The sequence below is a fragment of the Quercus lobata genome, chromosome 4 (assembly GCF_001633185.2).
Source record: "Quercus lobata isolate SW786 chromosome 4, ValleyOak3.0 Primary Assembly, whole genome shotgun sequence".
Taxonomy (NCBI): domain Eukaryota; kingdom Viridiplantae; phylum Streptophyta; class Magnoliopsida; order Fagales; family Fagaceae; genus Quercus; species Quercus lobata.
The window spans coordinates 32,899,840-32,925,772 of record NC_044907.1 but is presented as its reverse complement, the minus strand read 5'-3'; the positions used below and the strand labels follow the sequence as shown (position 1 = coordinate 32,925,772).

At 42.6% G+C, this 25,933-nt stretch overlaps 1 protein-coding gene across 4 annotated transcripts in view; it reads right to left on the bottom strand.

Annotated features, from left to right (window-relative positions):
* Positions 1-25,933, bottom strand: part of LOC115987493 (UPF0481 protein At3g47200-like) — a 64,089-nt gene that overhangs the window by 30,099 nt on the left and 8,057 nt on the right. The window contains exons 1-2 of one of the 4 annotated variants that reach the window (XM_031111056.1): positions 21,859-22,322; positions 18,291-19,832 (exon numbers count right to left, since the gene is read on the bottom strand). The exons of 1 other annotated variant lie outside the window; for it this stretch is intronic. In XM_031111056.1, coding sequence (XP_030966916.1) covers positions 18,386-19,813 — 1,428 coding nt within the window. In that variant the 5' untranslated portion in view covers positions 19,814-19,832; positions 21,859-22,322 and the 3' untranslated portion in view covers positions 18,291-18,385. 2 more of the 4 variants (XR_004091102.1, XM_031111057.1) reach the window with 2 other exon arrangements.

The window sequence follows — 25,933 nt, the reverse complement described above, 5'->3', positions numbered from 1 at the left end:
CAAAGGGAGTGGTGAGGGCGGCTGATGGGACAGGCGCTCAAGTGGATGCTTAGATGATCAACAGGTGTAAGGTTGAGATGAAAGAAGGAGAGCTATATAATGTAATGCAGTCCCCCAAAGAAGGGGACGGAAAAAACTGTATGAAGACCTAAAGATAAAAGGAATAGAAGGAGACTTGAGAAATCTTCCCCGTGTCTTTTATCTTCTGCAACCACCTTATCCATGCATTCGACCGAACAGGCTCACTGAAGCCAAGTTCTTTCACCCATTCTCTACGAACATTCATTGTGGGTTGCGTCTTGGGTCAAAGCCTGATCATTAGAATTTGGGCCAAGAAAATCGTGCAACTACAATTGGCGCCGTCTGTGGGGAGAACTAGGGCATCAGCAGGCACAACGGTCAAGCATGGCAGAACTAAATCCGCACCAGGGGAATCCTCACCAGGCCGACTCCCAACGGACACAACTCGTCGAGTCCCAGAGGCAGAATAACCCCGTCAACCCAGGCCGCAGGGGAGATCGTGAGGGAAGTGTGCAAACTATCCGGACAAGCCAGAGTCACACTCAGATAGGAAGCCACGCTTCCCAGAGGCGAAAGAGTCATCAGGACATGCAAAGAGAGATAGATGATCTGAAGAGAAAGTTGCGACGAACCCAGCGAAAACGATCTCCTTCAGACTCAGACGGGTCCTCTAATGCGGAGGATGTGAGTTACCGACGGAGGTCAAGGACCCCCCCAAGTGAAACCTTTTCCTACGTAAAGGAACCGCGCCACGTGCGGAAGTATGAGAGCACATCCAGCAGGGGCTCGGGGAACGATGCCATGAAGAAGGCGTTGGACCAGGTCTCGAGATCCCCCTTCACGTATAGAATTGAAGAGGCTAAGCTGCCTCGACGGTTCAACCAGCCGACGTTCACCATCTATAGCGGTCGAACAGACCCGGTAGAGCATGTGAGCCAGTTTAACCAAAAGATAGCGATCTACTCGAAAGATGAGGCCCTGATGTGTAAAATCTTCCCATCCAGCCTGGGATCAATGGCGATGAGGTGGTTCAATGGCCTGAAGGCAAATTCCGTAAGCTCATACAAGCAGCTCACTCGGGATTTCTGCACCCGCTTCATCACCAGCACCAGAGTCCCCAGGCCCCTTGGTTCGCTGCTGTCCTTGTCCATGCACGAGGAAGAGACTCTGAAAGCATACTCGGACAGATACTGGGAAGTGTACAACGACCTAGATGACAACCATGATGCGGTCGCTATCAGCACGTTCAAAAGCGGGCTCCCCACCGACCATGGCTTAAGGAAATCCCTCACTGGTAAACCGGTTGCCAACATCGATCAGCTGAGGGATAGGATTAACAAGTACAAAAGAGTGGAGGAAGATCAACTGCAAGGGAGGGGTAAGGATAAAGTTATCCCCCTCAAAGCAAATGATTTCAGGTCGGAACGGCACAATCCTGGTCAGCCGAGGAGAGATTTTTTGCGACAGGCGGGCCAGAGCAACCCGCAGGCAGTGAATGCCGTATTCAGGGAGCCAGTACAACAAGTGTTGGAGAAAGTACGGAATGAGCCCTACTTCAGGTGGCCAGGAAAGATGGCCGGAGACTCTTCCAGGCATAACCGGAACCTGTACTGCCACTATCATCAGGACCATGGGCATACTACTGAGGACTACAGGAATCTATGGAATCACCTAGATCAGTTGGTCCGAGAAGGAAAGCTACGTCACCTACTGCACCCGTCAAGTGGCCATCCCGGCCAAACAACACAAGAGCCCCGAAAGGACGTGTCCTTGGGATCCCCCACCGGGACGATACATGTCATCCTTGCTGCACCAGGAAGGACGGGGCCACCCACTCCCAGGGTGTTAGTTGTTGATCGGTTCCCCCCTGAGGGTAGGCAAGGAGAGCCCAAAAGGTCAAGAAAGGGAAGCTCTCTGGTACTGGGTTTCTCGGACGAAGATAAGAGAGGAACTATTCAACCCCACGATGATGCCTTGGTGGTCACGCTGAGGATCGGGGGCTTCGACGTGAAGAGGGTGATGGTGGATTCGGGAAGCGCGGTAGAGATAATGTACCCCGACCTATACAAGGGGCTGAACCTGAAGCCAGAAGATTTGGCCGCTTATGACTCCTCTCTTCTCAGTTTTGAGGGAAGGATGGTCACGCCAAAAGGGCAGATCCGACTGCCCGTACAGACTGGAGCGGAGATAGTGGAGGTAAATTTTATTGTGGTTGACGCTTATTCGCCTTACACTGCGATAATGGCAAGGCCATGGATCCATGCCCTGGAGGCCGTGACCTCCACACTTCACCAAAAAGTGAAATACCCCTCTCGAGGACAAGTGGAAGAGCTCCGAGGAGATCAAGCCGTGGCTAGGAAGTGTATGGTGGCCGCCGTTTTACATCAGCCCCCAATCAAGTCCTCGGTCCCGGAGAGCTTATAGCAACCAACTCCCTCGGCGAGCCAAGGCGAGGGGCTGGTCGAGGAGATAAGGTGCGAAGGTCTGGATAGGATTGCTGTCAATGACGACCCTGAGAAGTTCTTTCAGGTCGGCTCTGAATTACCTTCCCAGGAAAAAGAGGAGTTGGTCGGATTTCTCAGAGAGAATGTCGACGTGTTCGCGTGGGACGCATACGACGCCCCGGGAGTTGATCCCAGCTTTATTTGTCACCACCTGAACGTCAACCCCTCTTCAACTCCAAAGAAACAGCCGCCTCGACGTCCTTCGAAGGAACACGCCAGTGCCGTAAGGGACGAGGTGGCGAAATTAAAAAGGGCAGGGGCTATCAAAGAGGTCTTTTACCCGAATGGTTGGCGAACACAGTGGTGGTAAGAAAGAAGACAGGGAAGTGGAGGGTCTGTGTGGACTTCACGGACCTGAACAAGGCATGCCCGAAAGACCCATTCCCCCTACCCCGAATCGACCGATTGGTGGATGCAACCGTGGGCCACCCTCGAATGAGCTTCCTGGACGCCTTTCAAGGCTATCATCAGATACCCCTTGCGCCTGACGATCAAGAAAAAACGGCTTTCATGACGCCCATCGGGAACTTTCATTATAAGGTAATGCCGTTTGGACTGAAGAACGCAGGCTCAACATATCAAAGGATGATGACTCGGATGTTCGAGCCACAGCTGGGCAAGATCATTGAGATTTATATAGACGACATGGTTGTGAAGAGCAAAAGGGTTTCCGAGCACGTGAGTGACCTCGGAGCGATCTTCGCTATCTTAAGGAAGCACCGGTTGCGGCTGAATGCTTCCAAATGCTCATTTGGGGTCGGGTCTGGGAAATTCTTAGGGTACATGGTCACTCACAGGGAATAGAAGTAAGTCCCGACCAGATCAAAGCCATTAACAGCCTACAGGTTCCTCGGAATCCGAAAGAAGTGCAGAAGCTCACTGGCATGATTGCGGCACTAAACCGGTTCATATCACGATCGGCGGATCGATGTCGGCCTTTTTACCTCCTGATAAACAAATGGAAAGGGTTTGAATGGTCGGAGGATTGCGCTCAGGCTTTCCAGCAGCTTAAGGACTACCTGTCTCGACCACCCATCATGTCCAGCCCTGAGGCAGATGAGGTGCTGTTTGCATATATTGCCGTAGCTCCCCATGCTGTGAGCTTGGTGCTGATACGGGATGACAATGGGGTGCAGCGGCCGGTTTACTATGTGAGCAAATCATTGCACGAAGCCGAGGTGCGGTACCTTCCTTTGGAAAAGGCAATTCTGGCGATAGTGCATGCGACCCGTAAGCTCCCTCATTACTTTCAGGCGCATACGGTCATCGTTTTAACTCAGCTTCCCCTTCGAGCAGTGCTTCGCAGCGCTGACTATACAGGCAGGATCGCCATGTGGAGTGCGCTCTTGGGAGCCTTTGACATCAAATATATGCCCAGATCCTCCGTCAAGGGACAGGTCCTCGCGGACTTGGTGGCAGAGTTTGCTGAGCCCTCTTTAGAAACAATGACTGAGAAGAAAGACATGGATGAGAAGTCGGTTGGCGTGATTTCAGCAGTCGAGACCAGGCCATGGAAGGTCTACGTGGATGGAGCGGCTAACCAAAGAGGGTCAGGAGTTGGAATAGTTATAATATCCCCGGACGGTGCTGCTATTGAAAAATCTTTGAGGCTCGGGTTCTCAGCCACGAACAATGAAGCCGAATACGAAGCCTTACTTCAAGGGATGATGATGGTTCACAGATTGGGCGGCACAGTAATAGAAGCATTCTCGGACTCCAGACTAGTGGTCGGACAAGTGATGGGTGAGCTGGAAGCTCGAGATACCAGGATGCAAGAGTATCTGGGACAAGTCAAGCGGCTACAGACGAATTTTGAATCTTTCAATCTGACGCACATCTCCAGGAGTGTAAACACCCATGCAGACTCGCTGGCCACACTCGCCACGTCCTCAGCGCACAATCTGCCGCGAATGATCCTGGTTGAAGACTTAGCCCAGGCAAGCCCTATCAGCGGAAGTCCGGCCAGAGTCCATCAGATCAGAAAGAGTCACTACTGGATGGATCCCATAAAGAACTTCCTTCAGAATGACGTCTTGCCGGAAGAAAAGCTGGAAGCCGATAAGATACGGAGGAATGCTCCTCGGTTCTGGCTATCCGAGGACCACCAATTATATCGGCGCTTCTATTCTGGACCGTACCTACTCTGTGTACATCCAGAGGAGTCCGAGTCTCTGCTTGAGGAGTTGCATGAAGGAATTTGTGGAAGTCACACCGGAGGAAGGTCGCTGGCGCATAGGGCACTCACCCAAGGATACTGGTGGCCGAACATGCAAAGGGAGGCCCAGGAGTACGCCAAGAAGTGCGATTAGTGCCAGAGATTTGCTCCGAATATCCACCAACCCGGAGGGGTTCTCAACCCCCTCTCTAGCCCGTGGCCGTTTGCGCAGTGGGGTCTTGATATTGTCGGACCTTTTCCTAAAGCCGCGGGGAACAAGCGATACATCATAGTCGGGACCGATTACTTCACTAAATGGGTGGAGGCTGAGCCTTTGGCCAACATTAGGGACGTGGATGCCCAGAAATTCATCTGGAAGAACATTATCACCCGCTTCGGAATCCCGCGTACACTCATTTCCGACAATGGTCTTCAATTCGACAGTAAAAGCTTTAGAGAGTACTGCCGCGAGCTTGGAATCATTAACCGATATTCCACCCCTGCCTATCCCCAGGGAAATGGGCAGGTGGAGGCCGTGAACAAGGTCATAGTGAACGGACTAAAGAAAAGGCTGGATGAGGCAAAGGGAAGATGGATAGAGGAGCTCCCGCACGTTCTATGGACCTATCGGACAACGCCACGGCGGTCAACCGGTGAGACCCCCTTTTCATTGACTTATGGGGCAGAGGCGGTACTCCCAATTGAGAATAACTTTCCTACGCTGAGATCTGCTTCGTTTACTCCGGACGGCAACGATGAGTTGTTGGAAAGAAATCTAGACTTAGCCGAGGAAAGAAGGGAAAAAGCAACGATTCATATGGCCTATTATCACCAAAAGCTGAGACAGGGATACGATGCCAATGTCAAGCTACGACCCCTCGGTCCCGGCGATCTCGTGATGAGGAAGGTCCTTGGCAGCACGAAAAACCCCTCTTGGGGCAAGTTGGGGCCCAATTGGGAAGGACCGTACCGTATAACATCCGTAGCTGGAATAGGCGCCTACTATCTAGAAGATTTGGATGAAAAGGCTGTACCTCGACCGTGGAATGTAAATAACCTCAAAAGATATTATTATTAATGAAAATGGCTTCGCCCACATTTTGTTTATTGGTTATCCACTTCTTGCTGATCTGCATGACAATTCTTATAAGTCTTAAACAGAACCTAAGTCTTGCATGGCTCCTTGGACCACAGACTTAGGGGAAATTAACACTTAAAAGACGTCGTAAGTCTTGGACAGAACCAAGGTCTTGCATGGTCCTCGGACTCAAACCTATGGGAAAACCAAGTACGAAAAGAAAAATCGCGTAAAGTCTTGGACAGAACCAAGGTCTTGCATGGTCCTCGGACTCAAGCCTATGGGAAAACCAAGTACGAAAAAATAAAATCGCGTAAAGTCTTGGACAGCACCAAGGTCTTGCATGGTCCTCGGACTCAAGCCTATGGGAAAACCAAGTACAGAAAAAATAAAATCGCGTTAAGTCTTGGACAGAACCAAGGTCTTGCATGGTCCTCGGACTCAAGCCTATGGGAAAACCAAGTACGAAAAAGAAAAATCGCGTAAAGTCTTGGACAGAACCAAGGTCTTGCATGGTCCTCGGACTCAAGCCTATGGGAAAACCAAGTACAGAAAAAATAAAATCGCGTTAAGTCTTGGACAGAACCAAGGTCTTGCATGGTCCTCGGACTCAAGCCTATGGGAAAACCAAGTACGAAAAGAAAAATCGCGTAAAGTCTTGGACAGAACCAAGGTCTTGCATGGTCCTCGACTCAAGCCTATGGGAAAACCAAGTACAGAAAAAATAAAATCGCGTTAAGTCTTGGACAGAACCAAGGTCTTGCATGGTCCTCGGACTCAAGCCTATGGGAAAACCAAGTACGAAAAAGAAAAATCGCGTAAAGTCTTGGACAGAACCAAGGTCTTGCATGGTCCTCGGACTCAAGCCTATGGGAAAACCAAGTACAGAAAAAATAAAATCGCGTTAAGTCTTGGACAGAACCAAGGTCTTGCATGGTCCTCGGACTCAAGCCTATGGGAAAACCAAGTACGAAAAGAAAAATCGCGTAAAGTCTTGGACAGAACCAAGGTCTTGCATGGTCCTCGGACTCAAGCCTATGGGAAAACCAAGTACAGAAAAAATAAAATCGCGTAAAGTCTTGGACAGAACCAAGGTCTTGCATGGTCCTCGGACTCAAGCCTATGGGAAAACCAAGTACAAAAAAGAAAAATCGCGTAAAGTCTTGGACAGAACCAAGGTCTTGCATGGTCCTCGGACTCAAGCCTATGGGAAAACCAAGTACAGAAAAAGAAAAATCGCGTAAAGTCTTGGACAGAACCATATCTGCATGTCCTCGGACTCAACCTATGGAAAAACCAATACGAAAAGAAAAAATCCGTAAAGTCTTGACAGAAACCAATCTTGCATTTGTTCCTTCGACTCAAGCCTATGGGGAAACCAAGTACATAAAAGAAATCTCACAAGTTTTGGACAGAACCAAGGCCTTGCAGGGTCCACGGACTCAAGCCTATGGAAAAACCAAGTACAAAAAGAAATCGCAAGTTTTGGACAGAACCAAGGTCTTGCATGGTCCTCGGACTCAAGCCTATGGGAAAACCAAGTACAAAAAGAAAATCGCAAGTCTTGGACAGAACCAAGGTCTTGCATGGTCCTCGGACTCAAGCCTATGGGAAAACCAAGTACATAAAATCGCGTAAAGTCTTGGACAGAACCAAGGTCTTGCATGGTCCTCGGACTCAGGCCTATGGGAAAACCAAGTATGAAAAAGAAAAATCGCGTAAAGTCTTGGACAGAACCAAGGTCTTGCATGGTCCTCGGACTCAAGCCTATAGGAAAACCAAGTACGAAAAGTAAAATCGCGTTAAGTCTTGGACAGAACCAAGGTCTTGCATGGTCCTCGGACTCAAGCCTATGGGAAAACCAAGTACGAAAAGAAAAATCGCGTAAAGTCTTGGACAGAACCAAGGTCTTGCATGGTCCTCGGACTCAAGCCTATGGGAAAACCAAGTACAGAAAAAGAAAAATCGCGTAAAGTCTTGGACAGAACCAAGGTCTTGCATGGTCCTCGGACTCGAGCCTATGGGAAACCAAGTACGAAAAAAAAATCGCGTAAAGTCTTGGACAGAACCAAGGTCTTGCATGGTCCTCGGACTCAAGCCTATGGGAAAACCAAGTACGAAAAGAAAAATCGCGTAAGTCTTGGACAGAACCAAGGTCTTGCATGGTCCTCGGACTCAAGCCTATGGGGAAACCAAGTACAAAAAAGCAGAATCGCATAAGTTCTAAACAGAACCTAAGTCCTGCATGGCACTTCGGACCACAGACTTAGGGGAAACTATTACTTGTGACAGATCGGGAGATTATCGCTTAAAGGAAATCATTTCTATGCGCTGCACACATCCATCGAGAGCCATATCTGCATCATTGCAAGTATTTAAAGTAAAACGCTACTGGCATACATCCATAGAGAGCCAAACTAACATTCCAGATTAATATTTCGAGTACACTGGAAAGAGAGGTCCTTACAAAAAATGGAAAAACAGGACGGCTCTCATAAAAAAAAGAAAAAGAAAGAAAGAGTACAAAAAACAAAAGCCTAAAAGACTAAGCCTCAACAGGGGGATCTTCCTTCTGCTCGGGCTGAGGAGGAGGAGCCTCAACGACTGAGTCTACGGCGGGACTCTTCGTTATCTCAGGCACAAGGGCGGTATCAGGCGCCGCCAAATCCTGCTCTGAAGTCACTTGGGCACCATCAGGATTCGCTCGGATCTCCTGAGGGTAGAAGATGTTCTCGGGCAGTCTTAGTGCCGAATCCGCAGGAACTCCTGCAGCATCGAGAGCATGAGCCCAGGAGATACTGCAGTAATCCCTGCACACCTCGGGGACCTCCTCTGATAGCCTGGCCTCCGTCTCCTCAGCCCCAAGCTGGCGAGCAGCATTCTTCTCAGCCTCTGTAGCCTCTCGGATCAGCTGAGCCTCCTCTTTGACCCTTCTCAGTTCATCCTCGACCTTTTGCAGGGCAGTTTTGAGATCCTGCACTGCCTGCTTCTCGGTGACAAGGTTGAGCTGCGTCGAGTATAGCTCCTTGCGCTGGTCCTCCGCCTGGGTCTCGGCGCTCTTCAGACCAGATTCTGCACTTTTGCGCCGGTGCTCCGACTCCTTGAACTCGTTCGTGAGTATAAGGTGATCGTGCCTGAGGGACCCCAAGGTCTTCTCCACCTCCGTCCGAGCCTGGATCTCGACCTCAGTCCGATTACGTTCACTTCGGCAGAATTCCTCAGCCACGAATACCTGCTGAGTAATCTACAGACAAAACCAAAATGCTTTAAAAATATCTAACGAGATCAAAAGAGTTAATGAAACAGTAGAAGGATCACTTACCATCGCGAGATCCCTTTTAAGGGATAGGAAGATCTCGGACTGAGAGAAACGCCTGTAAGCCTCCATGTCCCGAGGAAGGAGCAGGGGCTGCTCTAAGGCCTCAGCCACGTACCCAGCTCGGCCGCGGTTGTACTCTCTGATCGAGGCATTGTAAGGGATTGCAACCCCCTCCAACTCCAATTTGGGGCTCCATACACGCGGAGTAACCCGTACATCCGCAAGGCTCTCCTCGTCCCTACTCTCCGAGGAAGTGCCCCTTCTGCTCCTTGGAGCCCGAGCAGTCTTCTGCTGCTTGGTGGGCTGAGCAGCCACCTCACCCTCCTCAGGGGTGTCAACCGGTCTCTTCTTCTTCAGGTCCGGATTGACCTTGAGACCAGGTTCCAAAGTTCCTTGAGGGACCACGGGAGGAAGGGCCTTAGCTTGTGGTGAAGGAGGTCCCTTCGATGATTGGCCTTTCCCTCTTGAACCCAACAGCTCCTTCAGAGTTTTTCCCTTTCCTGCCATGGGCTCCGTCTCTTCGTCCGAAGTGTCGTCCGAGCAGATAACAAGGGAAGGAGCACCAACTGCCGAATGTCGATCCCGCTCTCCTTCGGGATCGGAAAATTCCGCTAAGGGGGATTGCTGGACTTCCTCCTCAAAATGGAACTCGTCTATCTCTTCCTCAAGAGAGAGACGAGACGACTCGGCTTCTTCTTCAACTTGAACGGCAACGCCAGGCTCGTCTGGCAGAGGTAACTGCTCTGCCAAGTAGGGATTTCTAACACCGGGCAACACAACTGGCGGTAAATCGTGGTCGGCTAGGAACCCGTCCTTGGACACGTCAATCCTGGCCAGCCTCGGACTGCCAGCCCTTATAGCGTGACCGATCGCCTGGAAAGAGCTGCTTAAAGGTTGATAGCCCAAAACTAGATGAGCCGCACGCAACTGTCCGTCCTCGGAAACGTAAATCTCCGACCTAAGAAGGTAGTTCAACGCTGGCACGTTCACAAGGCTAAGCCGAGGAGCTACGTGAGATTTATCTGCAAACAACCAAGAAGAGTGGGGTTAGTTCAAGAAATCTACCAGTTATAAGGAAAGCAGTAAAAATAAACCCTCAACACTAATTCCTCTCCTAACAAGGACCGATCCTAAAGGACGCCGCACCTGGGTTTCCTGCCCGAGTTGGACAATGAATACCGTCGAACCACTCCCCAGAAGCAATGAGGAAGTCATTCTTCACGGTCTTATTGGATACCGGGAGACAAGAAATCAACCTAACGTCCTCGTTCCGGGATTTAAGATAATACCCCTCATCCCCGAAGCGGTGACACTCGTACAGATAGGCCACATCGTGCCAAGTAAGGCCTAGGTTCATCCGCTCATCTAGGACATCTACACAGCCTAATATCTTGAACATATTTGGGGCACACTGTTGCGGCGCCAACCTATGGTTGAACAAGTATTCCCTGGTAATCCTACGCATGGGAAGCGTCATCCCTCCCTCTATGAAAGCAATCATGGGGATGACAACTTCTCCCAGACGTTTATCTGTCACTATTCCTTCAAGAGGACAGTACCGCAGCCCAACCCCCGGGGGGATGCGGTATTTAGCCCTAAAGACCTCCATAGCGGCCGGAGTATTTACTAGTTTCTCGAATCTACCCATCTGAACTGAACTGGGAAACGAAAGTAAAGACTGAGCAGAAAAGAAGGGTCCGAGGAGAGAATTGAAACGACGAGATGAGCGAAATGTACTGGTACCTTCACAAAACGCTTGATGGGATGCCTGGAAATCTCTCGTAGACGAGACGTTTCGCAGAAAATGGTCACGGCGGCGTAAGGGGCGCAAGTGCTTGTATGTCTCTGGGTTTCGCTGTAGATCTCTGGAGCCCTTTGAGGTTTATGAAACGCAGATAAAAGAAGGAACTGAACCCCCCCTGACGCCTTATATAGCCAGGAGGAGAGAGAAGAAATCACTCCTGCCTAAAAATACGCGAATGAACGATGGTCGTTCGATCCGCGCCGCACCGTTGGATGAAGGGAACATAACGCCTCCAGAAATTAATGGCCACGCCTCGAAAATTGTGGCACGTCAAAGGTCACGATCTGCACACGCGCCCCAGGTCCTCCTTATCCCTATCCACTCATTAACATCAAAACCCCGCTTTTCTCCTCGGAAGGAGATAAAAACCGGAGTTTTGAGGGGCTATTGTGGGGCCCGGCCCAAAAATAATGGGCCACTCCAAATCCAGGCCCATCCGAGGAGCGTCCTTTCCGAGGAGAGGCCACACATGAAGCGTTACTCAATCCCAGCAACGCCCAGGAAGCCTGTCCGAGGAGCAACTCCTCCTCGGACATCACGAAGCCCAGACCAAGAGCCATCCCCAGCCAATTCAGTTCACCCTCCAGACATATAAAATGAATAAAATCCAAAATATCCCTCGAAAAGCTACCACCACATTAATTGCGCCCCAACCAACCTCTTGGCCGCATTAATGAGGAAAAGACCCCTGAACAGTACCGCCTTGGCCTCTGCAACTCACAAAGGGAGTGGTGAGGGCGGCTGATGGGACAGGCGCTCAAGTGGATGCTTAGATGATCAACAGGTGTAAGGTTGAGATGAAAGAAGGAGAGCTATATAATGTAATGCAGTCCCCCAAAGAAGGGGACGGAAAAAACTGTATGAAGACCTAAAGAGAAAAGGAATAGAAGGAGACTTGAGAAATCTTCCCCGTGTCTTTTATCTTCTGCAACCACCTTATCCATGCATTCGACCGAACAGGCTCACTGAAGCCAAGTTCTTTCACCCATTCTCTACGAACATTCATTGTGGGTTGCGTCTTGGGTCAAAGCCTGATCATTAGAATTTGGGCCAAGAAAATCGTGCAACTACAGTATATAATATTAAACACTTTTTATACAATGTTTTACCTTTTTTTTTATTCTACAATTACAATGGCAGTACATAGGCATTAACTAAATTTAATATACAAACCAGTGGGTTTGTAGTAAAGGACCAAATCACATATCACTAGTAAACTACACCAATAAATGAAGCAATCAAATAAATAAAAAAATTGAAAAAAATTACAAACCAATTGAAAGGTGAAGACGTAGCCACATGTCCAACTTTTCACAAAGGGAAGGGTAGTGCCTGTCAATGACATATTGGTAGACAACTCATTGAAAAAGAAAAAATCTTAGCTTTTGGATACAAGTGACTGGTGACAGAAAAGAATGAAGAAAAAGGAGAATGAAGATGAGGAAGAAGAAGAAAAGGTTTGTACTGACGAGTATAAGGATTAGGATGTCTAGGAGATAGACGAGCTTAGCTACATCCAAGACAGAGACGGGCGCAAGGGCAAGACCCCGTCAGTATGTATGAAGACAAGTCTGCGTACATTGAAAGTGCAAATAAATGCCATCAAGATAGCTGACAAGCAATGACTACGTCGGAACAGTTACAAAAGCAATAATGACACAACAGCCACCCATTACACCTTAAATGGAATCATCATTGTTAATTAATGCCACATTCCTCTCAAGAGAAAAACACTCAGAGCAGCATTAACAGACATAACTATACCAACCCGAAGCGAACTATAAAAAGGGAAATAGAACTGAGGTAAGGACACATGAAACATTGGGAGAGAATTGTGAGAAACTTCTTTTGAGAGCTTATAATCTGACTTTAGCATCAGAGCATTCTCAACTGGCCTCATGCCAGCAAAACCCTCCCTTGCCTTTATTTTCTTAATAGTAGGTACCAGAGGTCGTCCATCGACACTAATGAGAAGCATATTGACGAGGCCAATTTTCGGTTTCATCAGTTTGGTGCCGTCTGTGGGGAAAAATGACGAGTTGATACTATCTCAAACCATTGTGCTCCTACTGATAAAGCTCTTGTCACTCGATAGATTCTGTACCGGCACCTCCTCCAGATCCTGTGGTGATGGCTCAACAGATCCAAGCTCTAACAGTGAATGTACAAGAGCTAATGAAGCAGAATGAAGGTTTGAAACGCTGAGCTCGCCCAGAGGGCAGTAATACCTCGCATCATCGACACAACTGTAGCCGACATGATGAGAAGGCCAGTAGCCCTGAAAAAAATAAAGGAAAAGATGCAATCGAATATACAGGGCAATCCATGCATGACAATGATCACATGATGAAGAGCTTAAGAAGGGAGCTCGACGAAGTGAAGAATGCAATGAAGGGGAAGACGGCAATGAATCTCGACGGCACGCTCAAATGAATAGATTCACCTTTCACAGCCAGCGTTTTAGAGTGCCCCTTGCCTCCGAAGTTCCGCCTGTCACAGTTGGAGTTTTATGGTGGTACAAAGGACCCTCTTGACCATATAAGGGTCTTCAAGACTATCCTAAACCTTCAACAGACACCTGATGAAGTTATCTGCAAATCTTTCCCTGCCACATTCAAAGGGGTAGCTAGAGTTTGGTTTAGTAAGTTGCCAGCATCTTCCATAGCGAATTTTGAACAGCTCAGCGACTCATTTGTTTGCCATTTCATTGGAGGATAGCGTCATAAGAGGCCAACCTCTTACGAACTGATGATGAAGCAACAAGAAGGGGAAAGCCTAAGAGATTATGTGAAGTGTTTCAACAAGGCTATGTTGGAGATTGATGAAACTGATGACCAAGTGATAATGACGACCTTCCAGGCCAGGCTTAACAACCTCAACCTCATTTTTTCGTTGGGAAAGTCGCCTCCAACCTCCATGACGGATCTCCTGTTGGGAAAGACGCCTCCAACCTCCATTACGGATCTCCTATTCAAAGCCCAGAAGTATATGAATAGTGCCCTAACTACGAAGGGGTTAACAGGAAAATGAAAGAAAGAAGAGCCTGGTGATTCTCTTGGTAAGAAGAAGGATTGTAAGGATTCGTGTTCAGAGACTAAGACATGCAAGAGTAGTTCTAACACACCAAAGAAGAAGATGAATTTCACCCTATTAGTGATGCCTGCAGACAAAATCCTGATGCAGATTAAGGATGAACTAGGCCTAAATTGGCCCAAGCCATTGAACACGTCCTCCAGGAAATGTGACCCGAAGAAGTACTGTCGTTTTCATAAGGATCACAGCCATTACACTAATTAATGTCGCGATCTAAAAGAACAGATAGAAGAACTGATCCAACGAGGAAAGCTCCAGAGGTTTATCAAGAGGGATAACTACCCTCGAGCTAGGGCTGAGTACAAAGCCCATGACGATGTCAAGGATGATGGACGAGATCATTCAAAGCAAGCCGTGGGTTAGATACGGACGATAACAAGAGGGCCCATCTCTGGAGGATCGTACAAGTCTTTGAAGAAGACTTATTATAGACAGATCAACAGTGTTCACATGAAGCATCCACCCTTAAAGTACTGACAATCAGAGAATGACGACATTACTTTCTCTGAACGAGATGCCAGTGGGATTAAGCAACCTCATGACGATCCACTCATCATTGTATTGGAAATTGAAGGTTTCAACACAAGGAGGGTGTTAGTTGATAACGGGAGCTCTGTGGATATAATGTACATGACGGCCTACCAACAGTTGAGGTTGGATCCGAAAAGACTTAGACCGTTCAAGTTCCTATTGGTTAGCTTTAGTGGAGATCGGATTTATCTAAAAGGCATCATTACATTAGCAGTCACAACTGGTACGTATCCAGCTCAGATAACCAAACAGGTCGATTTTCTGATCGTCGGTTGCCCATCGTCCTATAATGTCATCCTAGGACGACCTACACTAAATCGGCTTAAAGCTGTAACTTCAACATACTACCTAAAAGTAAAGTTTCCTACTCTAAATGGGATAGGGCAAATATGCGAGGATCAACTTTTAGCCAAAGAATATTACCAAACGGTGCTAGCTTCGAGAGAAAACCATGCATGGATGGTGGAAAAAGAATCAAAGAAACCTACTCAAGAGCTAGAGGATGTGAGCTTGGTAGAAAGAGACACTACCAAAGTAACAAAGGTGGGGGCAGGACTTGACACAGACTTGAAGGCCAGGATTATGGAGTTCCTGAAGTAGAATCTGGATATCTTCACCTGGACTCACGAGGATATGCCAGGTATAGAAAATAAAGTGATAGAGCACAGGTTGAATGTCGACCCTACCAAAAAGCCTGTCCAACAGAAACGATGAGTTTTTCTCTTGAAAGAAACAAAGCTATAATGGAAGAAGTAGAGAAGTTTTTAGTTGCCAAGTTCATCAGAGAAGTCTATTACCCTGAGTGGTTAGCCAATGTCGTCATGGTGAAGAAGCCAAACGGGAAGTGGTGCATGTATGTTGATTTCACAAATCTTAATCGCGCCTGCCTAAAGGACAAATTTCCTCTCCTTAGGATTGATCAATTGATAGATTCAATAGCTGGCCATGAGTTATTGACTTTCATGGGTGCATTCTCATAATATAACCAAATCCGCATGAACGAAGAAGACCAGGAGAAGACAGCATTTGTTACTAGCCAGGGGTTATACTGCTATAGAGTTATGCCATTTGGCCTAAAGAATGCAGGAGCCACTTACCAGAGATTAGTGAATCAGATGTTTAGCAGGCAAATCAAATTGAATATGGAGGTCTATGTGGACGACATGCTTGTGAAAAGTAGGGAAGTCGAATTACACTTGGACAACCTTAGAGAAACTTTCGACACATTGAGAAAGTATCACAGTGAGCCCACTCCTTCGCGAACACACGATTACTCACTCAAAGTACTAGACATGTCACCTACATGTGACGAACAAAACCTAAGACTATGATGGGTTCACATAGACGACGGGCGTGCAAAATTTAAAAAGTTACAAGGGAATTCAACATAAAAAATACTTACCAGTTGGAGAGAACAGCAAGGAAGGTGTGGCTGATGGTCGCACCAAGTAGACGAAAGGCAAAGTTAGTAAGGTAGACGAATGCACTCTGATGAAAGATTCGTTACAGAAAGTAAAAATGAGAAGGAAGCGCGTATATATAGAGGCAACGACACAGAAGACGAAGGGACGCTTTGATTTGAGTGACTAACCACTAAAAACATGCCACATGCCCCTATGACATTTATGACCCTATGCTAGCCTGTCAATCAAAACGCACCTCCCAAAGTTAAAGTTAGACCATCACGCCACGAATCCATCTTAACATTACGCAATGGACCTGTGGAGTAAGGGGGCAATTGAAGAGGGTAAAATATATGTAGATGGTTTCATTTTGTTGAACTAGTCACGAGCGATGGTGCTTTTAGCTCGTGATCAAGATGATGGAAGAAGATGAGGGGTGAATGCACAGGAAGACGGACTCTCCATGGTGGACGGATAAGAAAGCAAACAGATACATGGTGGACGGTGGCAATGTCACGTGGCATCCACATGGTTTTAAGTAGTCCTCAAGAAACTTTAAAAGGAAATGTCTTGCACCTTACGATTAACTCTAATCAACAAAATCATTATATGGAAAGGATCCCGCAGAATATGTACCTTTATGAGGATCTTCCTTATAAGGAAAAGTTCCTCTTCCCCAAGAAAGAAAAAAGTCAGTTCTACACTACTATAAAAACCCAATAACATTCACAAACTAAGGTACGCATAATTTACCCCAGCTCTGGCACTCTAGAATTGTGAATATTCTCTAACTTGACCTTCGAAGTGTATTTGGCTAGTACCACACCAGCACTCTCTGTAGGTTTTTCTTCTTCTTCTTCTTCTTTGTTGTGCAGGTCTTGTTTAGAGCTCATGAGGACTGTGCAGCTAACTGATGATTTTTTCAGCATCATCATAAATGAAAAGGTTAAAAAGATATTATTTAATTTATATTTAAATATTAAGAAAATGCCTCTCTAAAAGTTGTCCCCATATGCCTTCAAACAGATTGAGTAGGCCTTGATTTAGCCAGAGTTGGGGTGCGTTCGTGCGTGTCATCTAGCCAAGCTTAGGAACCAATGTTATTAAACTCAACTTGGCCCAGCCAGTCGAACCAATGACCCGGTGAACCAGCGCATAACCTAGGCCGGGTGATCAATTGGATTGGAACAGTACATAAGCCAATCAAAACCGATGTAATCCGGTGGGTTTTAAGCAACTCGTGTGAATTGTGTAAAATTATATTAATAGGTCCACTTTATTGACTCTTTTATTATCTAAATGTGTGATAATACGGTAATTTAAACAAGAGTTTGAGATTTTTCTTTTTATTTATTTAATATACATAATTTTAAGACATGTTACAAGATTTTATTTAGTAAAGACTTTGTTGCAATCTTATGACTTTCATTTATTTCCTTGTGAATTTTATAAAATTTCTAATGCTATTGCTTATAAAACATTGATTTTGAATTTGAATTATAATAGAAACTTTAATTTAGGCATATGCCCTTTTTTTAAATTATATTTTTCAATTTACATATTTAGGTTATGATTTCTCAAACTTAATTTTATATATATATATATATATATATTTTTAATTTTAAAAAAAAAAATTATTTGACCCTATGGTTCGACCAATAAACCACTGGTTGAATTAGTGAATCAGTAACTTAGCTCATAGACCGGGTCAACATCTAATCTGAGTTTAATAACTATGTTAGGAACAAACCTTCTAGCTTGACGGGTCAACTAGCGAATAGTTTAGTTCGTTTGTATGAAGTAAAATATTTGGGTCTAAAGCCCACTAATAAGATGAGAAATTTCGAGGTCATGGGTTTTGGGACGTCTATTTCTTGGGCTTCGTTTATGCTCCACCCAAACCTTACATTAAGTGGCACTTTTTAACATGCTGGATCATGGAAGTTTGCCACTGAAATAATGTGCACGAGTACAAATAATGTCTTCCACTTTTTGTGTTTTACATTTTGTGCTTCATTAATCACAACTTACTGTATGTTTCAATTTTTTCCATTTTATACTTTAGTTATTTTACAAGGAAAGTCAAACGAAGTATATAACAAGTTGTAATCAATGGAGTATATGGTAGAACACAAAAAGTTAGACAGATAATTTCTATATCTATCATTACTCTAATTTGTATTCATATACACAATACACATGGTGCTGAAGTGAAATGGGGAAGTAACTATAAGGGAAGTGTCCGCAGTATTGTTGGAGGATATAACTCTTTTAGAGGCCAACACCGAATAGCCCAAATTCAGACTATGGATGGATGCTGAAATAACCTTTGAAACACGCAATATGTGAAGTCCAAAGTAAAACTTGTTAGGAAAGAAAGGATATCATAAGCTAAACTTAATCATAATTATTTTCAAAAACAACTACAACGAAAGCCAGATTTCCAACTGATATTACAGTACCATAGTAAAGGAAACTTATTTGTGATAGACAAAAGGCCTAAGGAAATTGCCGATAGTTGCAAGCAGGACTATAATTCCAACAAAAGTTGCAGTTCCTCTCCAAATATCACGGAAATATACTGTTTTCAAGGATGCGATATTTTTATTCCACCAATTTTTATAGTGCTTATTAAGCTCTACAGCGACATTATGGAAACAGGAATTTTTTTCCACAATTTCTTTGCCAAGTTTGTTAACCATTTTGGCGACTTCTTTACTGCTGCCTAACGAATGAACAATAATCTTTTTGTCAACAAGCAACTCCGCATCGTCTCTAGTGTTTATAAGAAAATCCAATAGCACGATATAATTGCAAATATAAGCTTGAAATGGATAATGACACTGCTCCAAGGCCATGATGTTTCGGAAAATGTGTTCAGTTCCATGATTTATCACAAATTGTGGGATTACCAAGCTAGTTTGCATACGTTTCAAGCACCGAAAGTATTTCAAGCAAGGTAAGCAATGCAAGAGCCATGAGCAAATGAAGTGTGGACAAATTTCTGAGAGATCCGGCTTCTTGATTTGAATGTCCAGCAAACGTATATCTTCTGATGATTTTTTCTTCCACTTCTTGAAATTCAATCCTGCTGTGTCGAGCTTTGTTGCACTATGTAGATGTACAATAATATCTCCACTAACCAAGTTTGGTGAATAGTAGAAATATCTTTGCAAATCAGTGAAATGTTTTACATCCTTCACTTCGGGTATGTTCTTGCAATTGTCATTGGGAAGAAAGTATTTACAGGAAAGGTCAATAAAGGACTTACGAATGCCTGGAGAACATTCAATTTGATGATGCAACTCCTCAAGAATGAAAAATGGAAGCTGATTCTCAAGTAATATCAAGTCATGCCTTATGCCTTCCTCCAGCCATGGTTTACTTAATATATAGTCACCCTGTTCATAGTCTTGCCTAGCATCAGTCCTCAAGAAGAGCTCAATGATAAAGATAGAATCCACTAGAATCATTTTCACGAAATCTTCCTTTTCGGGCATAGAGATCTCTTCTGCATAACAATGGCGGATATCTTTTTCTCTTTTCTCAATGATGTATGCAAATTCCTTCAGGCCTTTACAAGTTGTGTGGCCAAAGAATTCCTTGAAATATCTTAGTTTCAAACTTTCCATACTCTCCAGTTCCTTCTTGTGGTCCTGTTCCTTTTTGCTGTCCTGTCCCTTGTTGTCCTGTTCCTTCTTGTTGTGATGAACAGGGCCTATTGAAATAAGCTTTGGAGTGTAGGCTTCTTCCTTTACCTGGCGAAGTTTGTTGGGGACCTTGTAGATGCAACACTTCGGGTGCCGCTGGGCGGGCTTGACATCTTCAAGGTCAATGGTAATCTCTGAGCATTGAACTTCTTTTCCATTTGAACAAACAACATCAGACGTGGACATCTTTTTCATATACCAGGTTCCTTTTTTCCTAATGATAAACAAACAACAATCATTAGCATAAGAATAAAATCACTAAACAGTCTAAACCCAAACTTATTCCAAGAAGCACCATTTGGAATAGCTTTTATTATTACCATCAGATTTTTTATTACAAAAGATATGTAATCCTCTGTCTCACAATTGTAGGATAAACTATTAAACTGAGGATACATAATTGTATTTCACTTTATGTTCCACCCATCAAGGTATATTGTGTTTGATTATTTTCTTTTTTTCATTTTAAACTTTTTTATTTTATAAGGAAAATTAAACAAATACATAATAAATTGTAATGGGTGAACTATATAATGTAATACAAAAGATGAAACAAGATTTGTATTTGATGATACATATACGTGAAACATGAGAAAATATAGCATTATGACAACTTGTCTAAGTTCCATCCCAACCCCAACCCAAACAACTGCTTCTAACAAACTCAAACAAGTACTTTAAGAACTCTAGCCAATTACAATCTAACACATGTACAAGTAAAAGCATATGGGATGCAGATGACTTCTTAAGCTATTTACAATGTAAGATTATAGAAAAATGGACACGACCCGTAGCTTATGTAGAATTCCTCAGGACATGTTGCACAGCTGCTATGCTACTCGGCCTCACATGATGGGAAAAAAAAAGTTTGAACTCTGTTCATTTCGACATAAAATATTTTACACTCAAAAGTATTTTCAATTGAAAATATATTCTAGGAAATTACTTATTTTAAATTGGACAAATTTTCTTGATGATTCAAAAATCTTTTTGGTTTTTATCAAATGAAGGTGATATTTGGAGCTTCTATTTAATTCTTATCTTGCATTTTTCCTTCCTATATTCTAAGCTGTCATGCTCATATATTATATTAACCTCTAAGCATGTTCTCACACGTGTGCTCAGAGATTTTTTTTATTTTATTTTTTTTTTTATAAAAGTTAATAATTTGTATCTATTACAATTTAGAAATTTTTTTAAAAAAATAAAAAATAAAAATGATAAACTTTAGAGATAAGCAGTAACTTTAATTTTTTTTTTATCAGAAAGGGAAAAAAATCCTAAATTTTAGGAATTCTCTTTTTGAATTCAAAATGAAATTTGTTATTTGACATTTATGATTCTATTTTTAAATTAAGTTACCCTTCATTAATGAGGTTATTTTTGAACCACATAAAAGTCAAGTTGAAAGAGAGGATTTATATATATATATATATATATATAGTATAAATTAAATGGGAAATTACACTTTACCCTCTTTTATACTTACCCGGTTACCCCCTAAATTATGAGAATGAATACTTTACCCCCTCTAAATTATTTTCCGTATAATACTTGCCCCCATAAACCATGAAAGTCACTTAGCCCCTAAATTATTAAACGTGTAACACTTAGCCCCAATCTTATGGGTAATAGTTTAGGCAAGTAAGCTTGTATTCTCATATTTTAAGTGAATAAGTGTAAAAGTGGTATAGTTTGGAGGAGTAAAATATGTATTTTCATAGTTTAGATGGAATGTATAAAAAACTGTATAGTTTAATAAGTGTGCATTCTCATAGTATAAAGAGTAATTGTAAAAAGGGTATAAATTAAGGGTGTAAATTGTAATTTATATTATATTAAATTATTGGGATACCAAAAAAAATTAACATTTTTCTTTTCATTAATTATATTTATCCTGTAAATTGAAGTCAATCCTTTTAGTATATAATGGAAGTGACCGAACTAATTGATATCCACACAAATCTACCTCCAACTAAAAAAAAAAAAAAAAAAAAACATCTCTTAAACCTTTTTATTATTATTTTTTGTGTGTGGAGAATAGCGTCTCCTAAATTAGAATTTTGAAATATGAACTCAATTACTTACTAAATTATAAAAAGTAAAAAATAAACTAAATTATCAATTTTTGGCGAACTTTATATTGTAGAACAAAATTACAGTGAAACGAAGGAGTAAAGAACCGGCCACCTGCAAATTTTATTTAAACAAAAATAAAGTGAAAGGATGGAGCAAAGAACCTGCAAATTGTATTTGAAAGAAAATGCTTCAGCCTTCTAAACTTTACTCCAAGAAACAGCAGAATATGATAGAGATCATGTCCAACGAAGCAAGGCTAAGACTATTTGATTCTCTCTCTTCTCACTCTTAGCTTAAACTCACTCATCTAAGAAACAATCTTCTACTTCTCTACACTTCATAGCAATTCTCAAAACCTTCTTGCCCTCCTATTTATTGAGTGAACCCCCCAACCCTTATTTTCTCTACGTCATAACCATGACGTCTTTTCTGACAGACATACAACAGTCGCATTTACTTGTCATTACTTTGTGCATTATTGGTACCAACTAACAAGCACCATTGCCATTGCCTTTTTTCTCAGGGCAACAATTATTAAGGTTGTTACTATTCAACTTCACAAGCTGGCCTGTGCAAGCAAACAGTCAAGATGAAGGACCACACACAAAGCAAACGTTGTCTTGACTTGTTTTTAGTCTTTGTGACGAGAAATATGATCCACACACATGACCTGATTTTTATTTTTTTAAAGTAAACATCACACGACCTTATTCACTTACATCTTAATCACACAGAATGGTAGCTAGAAGCAGTACCCGGGTGTGACCTATAAGAGAAATATACATGTCGCATTATGGATGCGTTTGGTTGGGGGCCAAAAGGTTGGTGATTAAAAATATGAAGGAGATTAAAAAGTGGGTGATAGAAGAGACCTTCATTTTTGCTCATGATGTTTGGTTTCTGGATTGAAAAGTTGAGGAATAGTAATTTTTTTTTTTTTATTGAAAAGAAAAATGAGATGATAAAAAATGTAGTTCGAAAAAATTTATTTGCATACTCCTGTTAGATTAAGAAAAAGCAATAAAATATTTTTATTTGAAAATTATGTGTGGATAAGCATTCCATTAACAAAAAAGCAAAGTATAAAAACCGGCAAATGAGGAGGAAAAAAACCAAAACAGATGAACAAAAATAAATATAAAAATTAAAAAACCCAAAATGAGAAGCAACAGAAAATGACAAAAATGGAAGAAGAAAAAGACAAAAGTTAAAATAAAAACAAACTTATATTTTACGCATAATTTTAAATCATAAAAACTAGCAATTTAAACAATTGATTAATAACATAGCTATTAATTTTTAATTTTCTAGAAATTTTGCAAGCATGGAATATATAACAAAAAGATGTAATCCAATGGTGGAATTCTCAAAATTCATTTCTAATAAAAAGATATTTTGAGTAAGGCTTTAGTATTAGGTTATAACTAATTTTGTAACTAAACTTTGTCATTTTTTTCTCCAATTTCCCCACCATCTAAAATTATCCCAACTAAACAAATCCTAAGAGATGCATGCACACATGAAATACGCATTTAGTTTCACATGCCTGCAACATGACAGGCTCTATTGTGGGCAAATATGTACCCTTGGTGCACCAAGTTAGAATTATTGAAGTAATGCCTTCAAAAAAAGAAAGAATTATTTGAAGTAATTAGGTACTCACTCCACCTCCCCTTCCTCTACTATTTTTATTTATCTAAAAAAATCAACAAACGTAATCAGGTATACAAGTTGAAGCAAAATTTATTGGGACAACAATTTGTTTTTTAATCCAATAGTTATAATAATGGGAGAAAGGCACGAGGGAAACAAATTGTGAAGGATTTTCACAATTCGCTCCAATACTAATGGACTTGGTCTGCAATTGAATGATATAAATGATTTATGCCCCCTCATCCTTCACCAATTGGTCGTTGGGTGGATTGGTAAGGGACACAATCTGACAAGTGGTATCAGAGCTCAGTCATAGGTTCAAGTCGTTGGAGCCGCATTGTGAGGGAGGGATTGTAGGGGATTTTCACAATTCGCTTCAATACCAATGGGCTTTGTCTGCAATCGAATGCTATAAAAGATTTGTGCCCTCTCATCCTTCACCAATTGGTTGTTGGATGGATTAGTAAAGCACACGGTCTGACAGTTTCAATTTTGAAAGCGGTCCTACATGAATATATACATCCTGACCTATTTTGATCACCTCTAACTCTCTGTGATGAGATGAAAACCATTATCAATAAATTTTTGTGGGGTTAGATGCAGGTTGAAAAAGAACAATTAATACACTAGTAAAAAAGAATGAATTTATCTAAATTGAGAGAATAAAAAATATAGAGAAAACCCAAAAATCTTATAAGTATAATTGTATAAGTAATAAAACCGAACATGTCAATTAAGGGAGTAGCAAGAATATGACTTTAAATAAAGCATAATGAAGTCAAAGAATACATATGAATTTTGAAACTAAAACTTTATTTGTTTATTGTGGAAGCACAAGTAAAAGGAAGATTCATTGGGAGAAATTGAGTATGTTGTGTGCACGAAATGGGAATTTTGAAACTAAAACTTTATTTGTTTATTGTGGAAGCACAGGTAAAAGGAAGATTCATTGGGAGAAATTGAGTATGTTGTGTGCACGAAATGGAGAGGTGATGGCATGGGTTTTATGGACCTAAGATTTTTCATCCAACTCTCCAAGAAAGCAGGGGCGTTGAATCCTAAACAACACCAATACCTTACTAAACCGAACTTTAATGCTAAGTACTTTGCATCGTATTGCTTCTTCATGCATGGAGGCGCAACTGAAACCAAATGCATCTTATGTGTGGAAAAGCATCCTAGAAGCCCGAGATATCATAGTCAAAGGATTCAGATGGAGACTTGAGAACAAAAGATCAATGAAAATATTGGGGGATTACAGGATACCAACACGGAAACACCCACAACCTACCGAGTTGGCTCACCAACCATAAGCTTTGTTACAAAAAGCACATGTCAGTGCCCTAATAAATGAAGCAACAAAGACGTGGAAATACGATCTCCATGAACTCCTTAACACACGTGGAAAAGCCTCCTAGAAGCCAGGGATATCATAGTCAAAACTGAATATACTGTAAAGCTCAAGATTGTCGAATGACAAGTTGATTTGGGCTAAAGACTTCACATGGGATTTTCACGGTAAAAGGTTCGTATCAAGTTGTCATGGAGAAATATATGGTAAAGAGTAAAGACCAAACTGAATTGCCTAAAGACCCAATTGCTCAAGATTGACCCAAAAGCCAAGTCAAGGCCATTTGAAGGGCCCATCACCATTGATTGCTTATTTCGTGATCCAGAAAATTTAGTAGAGTCTAGAGGAACCATTTCAATTAAATAAAGGCCTAGTTACCCAAGAATAGACAAAAGATGGAAAGAATTCAAAGAAACAAGTACAACCCGAAACTTCCCATCCCCCAAAAAAAAAAAAAAAAAAGTACAACCCGAAACTAACCCATCACCGTAGAGTAATTATTTTCATGACCCGACAAATTTAACAGGTTTCGGCTTAAAGACATAACCCAATAGGAGCTGTGAGAGAGAGGAGAAGCATATAATAGTTTCCTATGCAGCATAAAACCATGTAAAGGCATGCGGTGACTGGTACAAGGGCCAAGTGTCATCTTATTATCCAAAGTTTTTTTCTTTATCCATTAACACACTTAATAACCATCTGCTGTCATCTGCCACCAGCAGCCATTGGGTTCACCAAATGCAAGCCAACTATCTTACCTTTTTCTTAAATGATGACTAAAGGTCCGTTTAAATATAACTTATTTTGTTGAAGATGAATATTAAAAATAATAATAATTTTTAAATATATAAATAATATGGTAAAACTCATTTTTAATTAAAAGAAAGTAAAAAATGAAGTTTGTGGGTCTATAAATAATACACATATAAACTGTCCATGAAAGACTTGAGCAACAAATGTTGCTGAAGATAGATAAATAAATAAAAAGAGAGGAAAACGCAAAAAGAGAAATACGTTGACGCGCTGACGCGGTATCCAAACCTAACCTAAATTTGGCCAAAGTTTCCGGTGAGAATTTGAGCCATATGGGCTTGACCCATGGATTTCCACCTAAAAAGCAAGCATAAAAGAGCAGCAAACGCTCTGCAAAGGGTGAGCTGCAAATGCCAATGTTCCTACCACTCCAAAGGAACTTCCACACCCACTTGGGTTAGAAAGGTCCAATACTCATG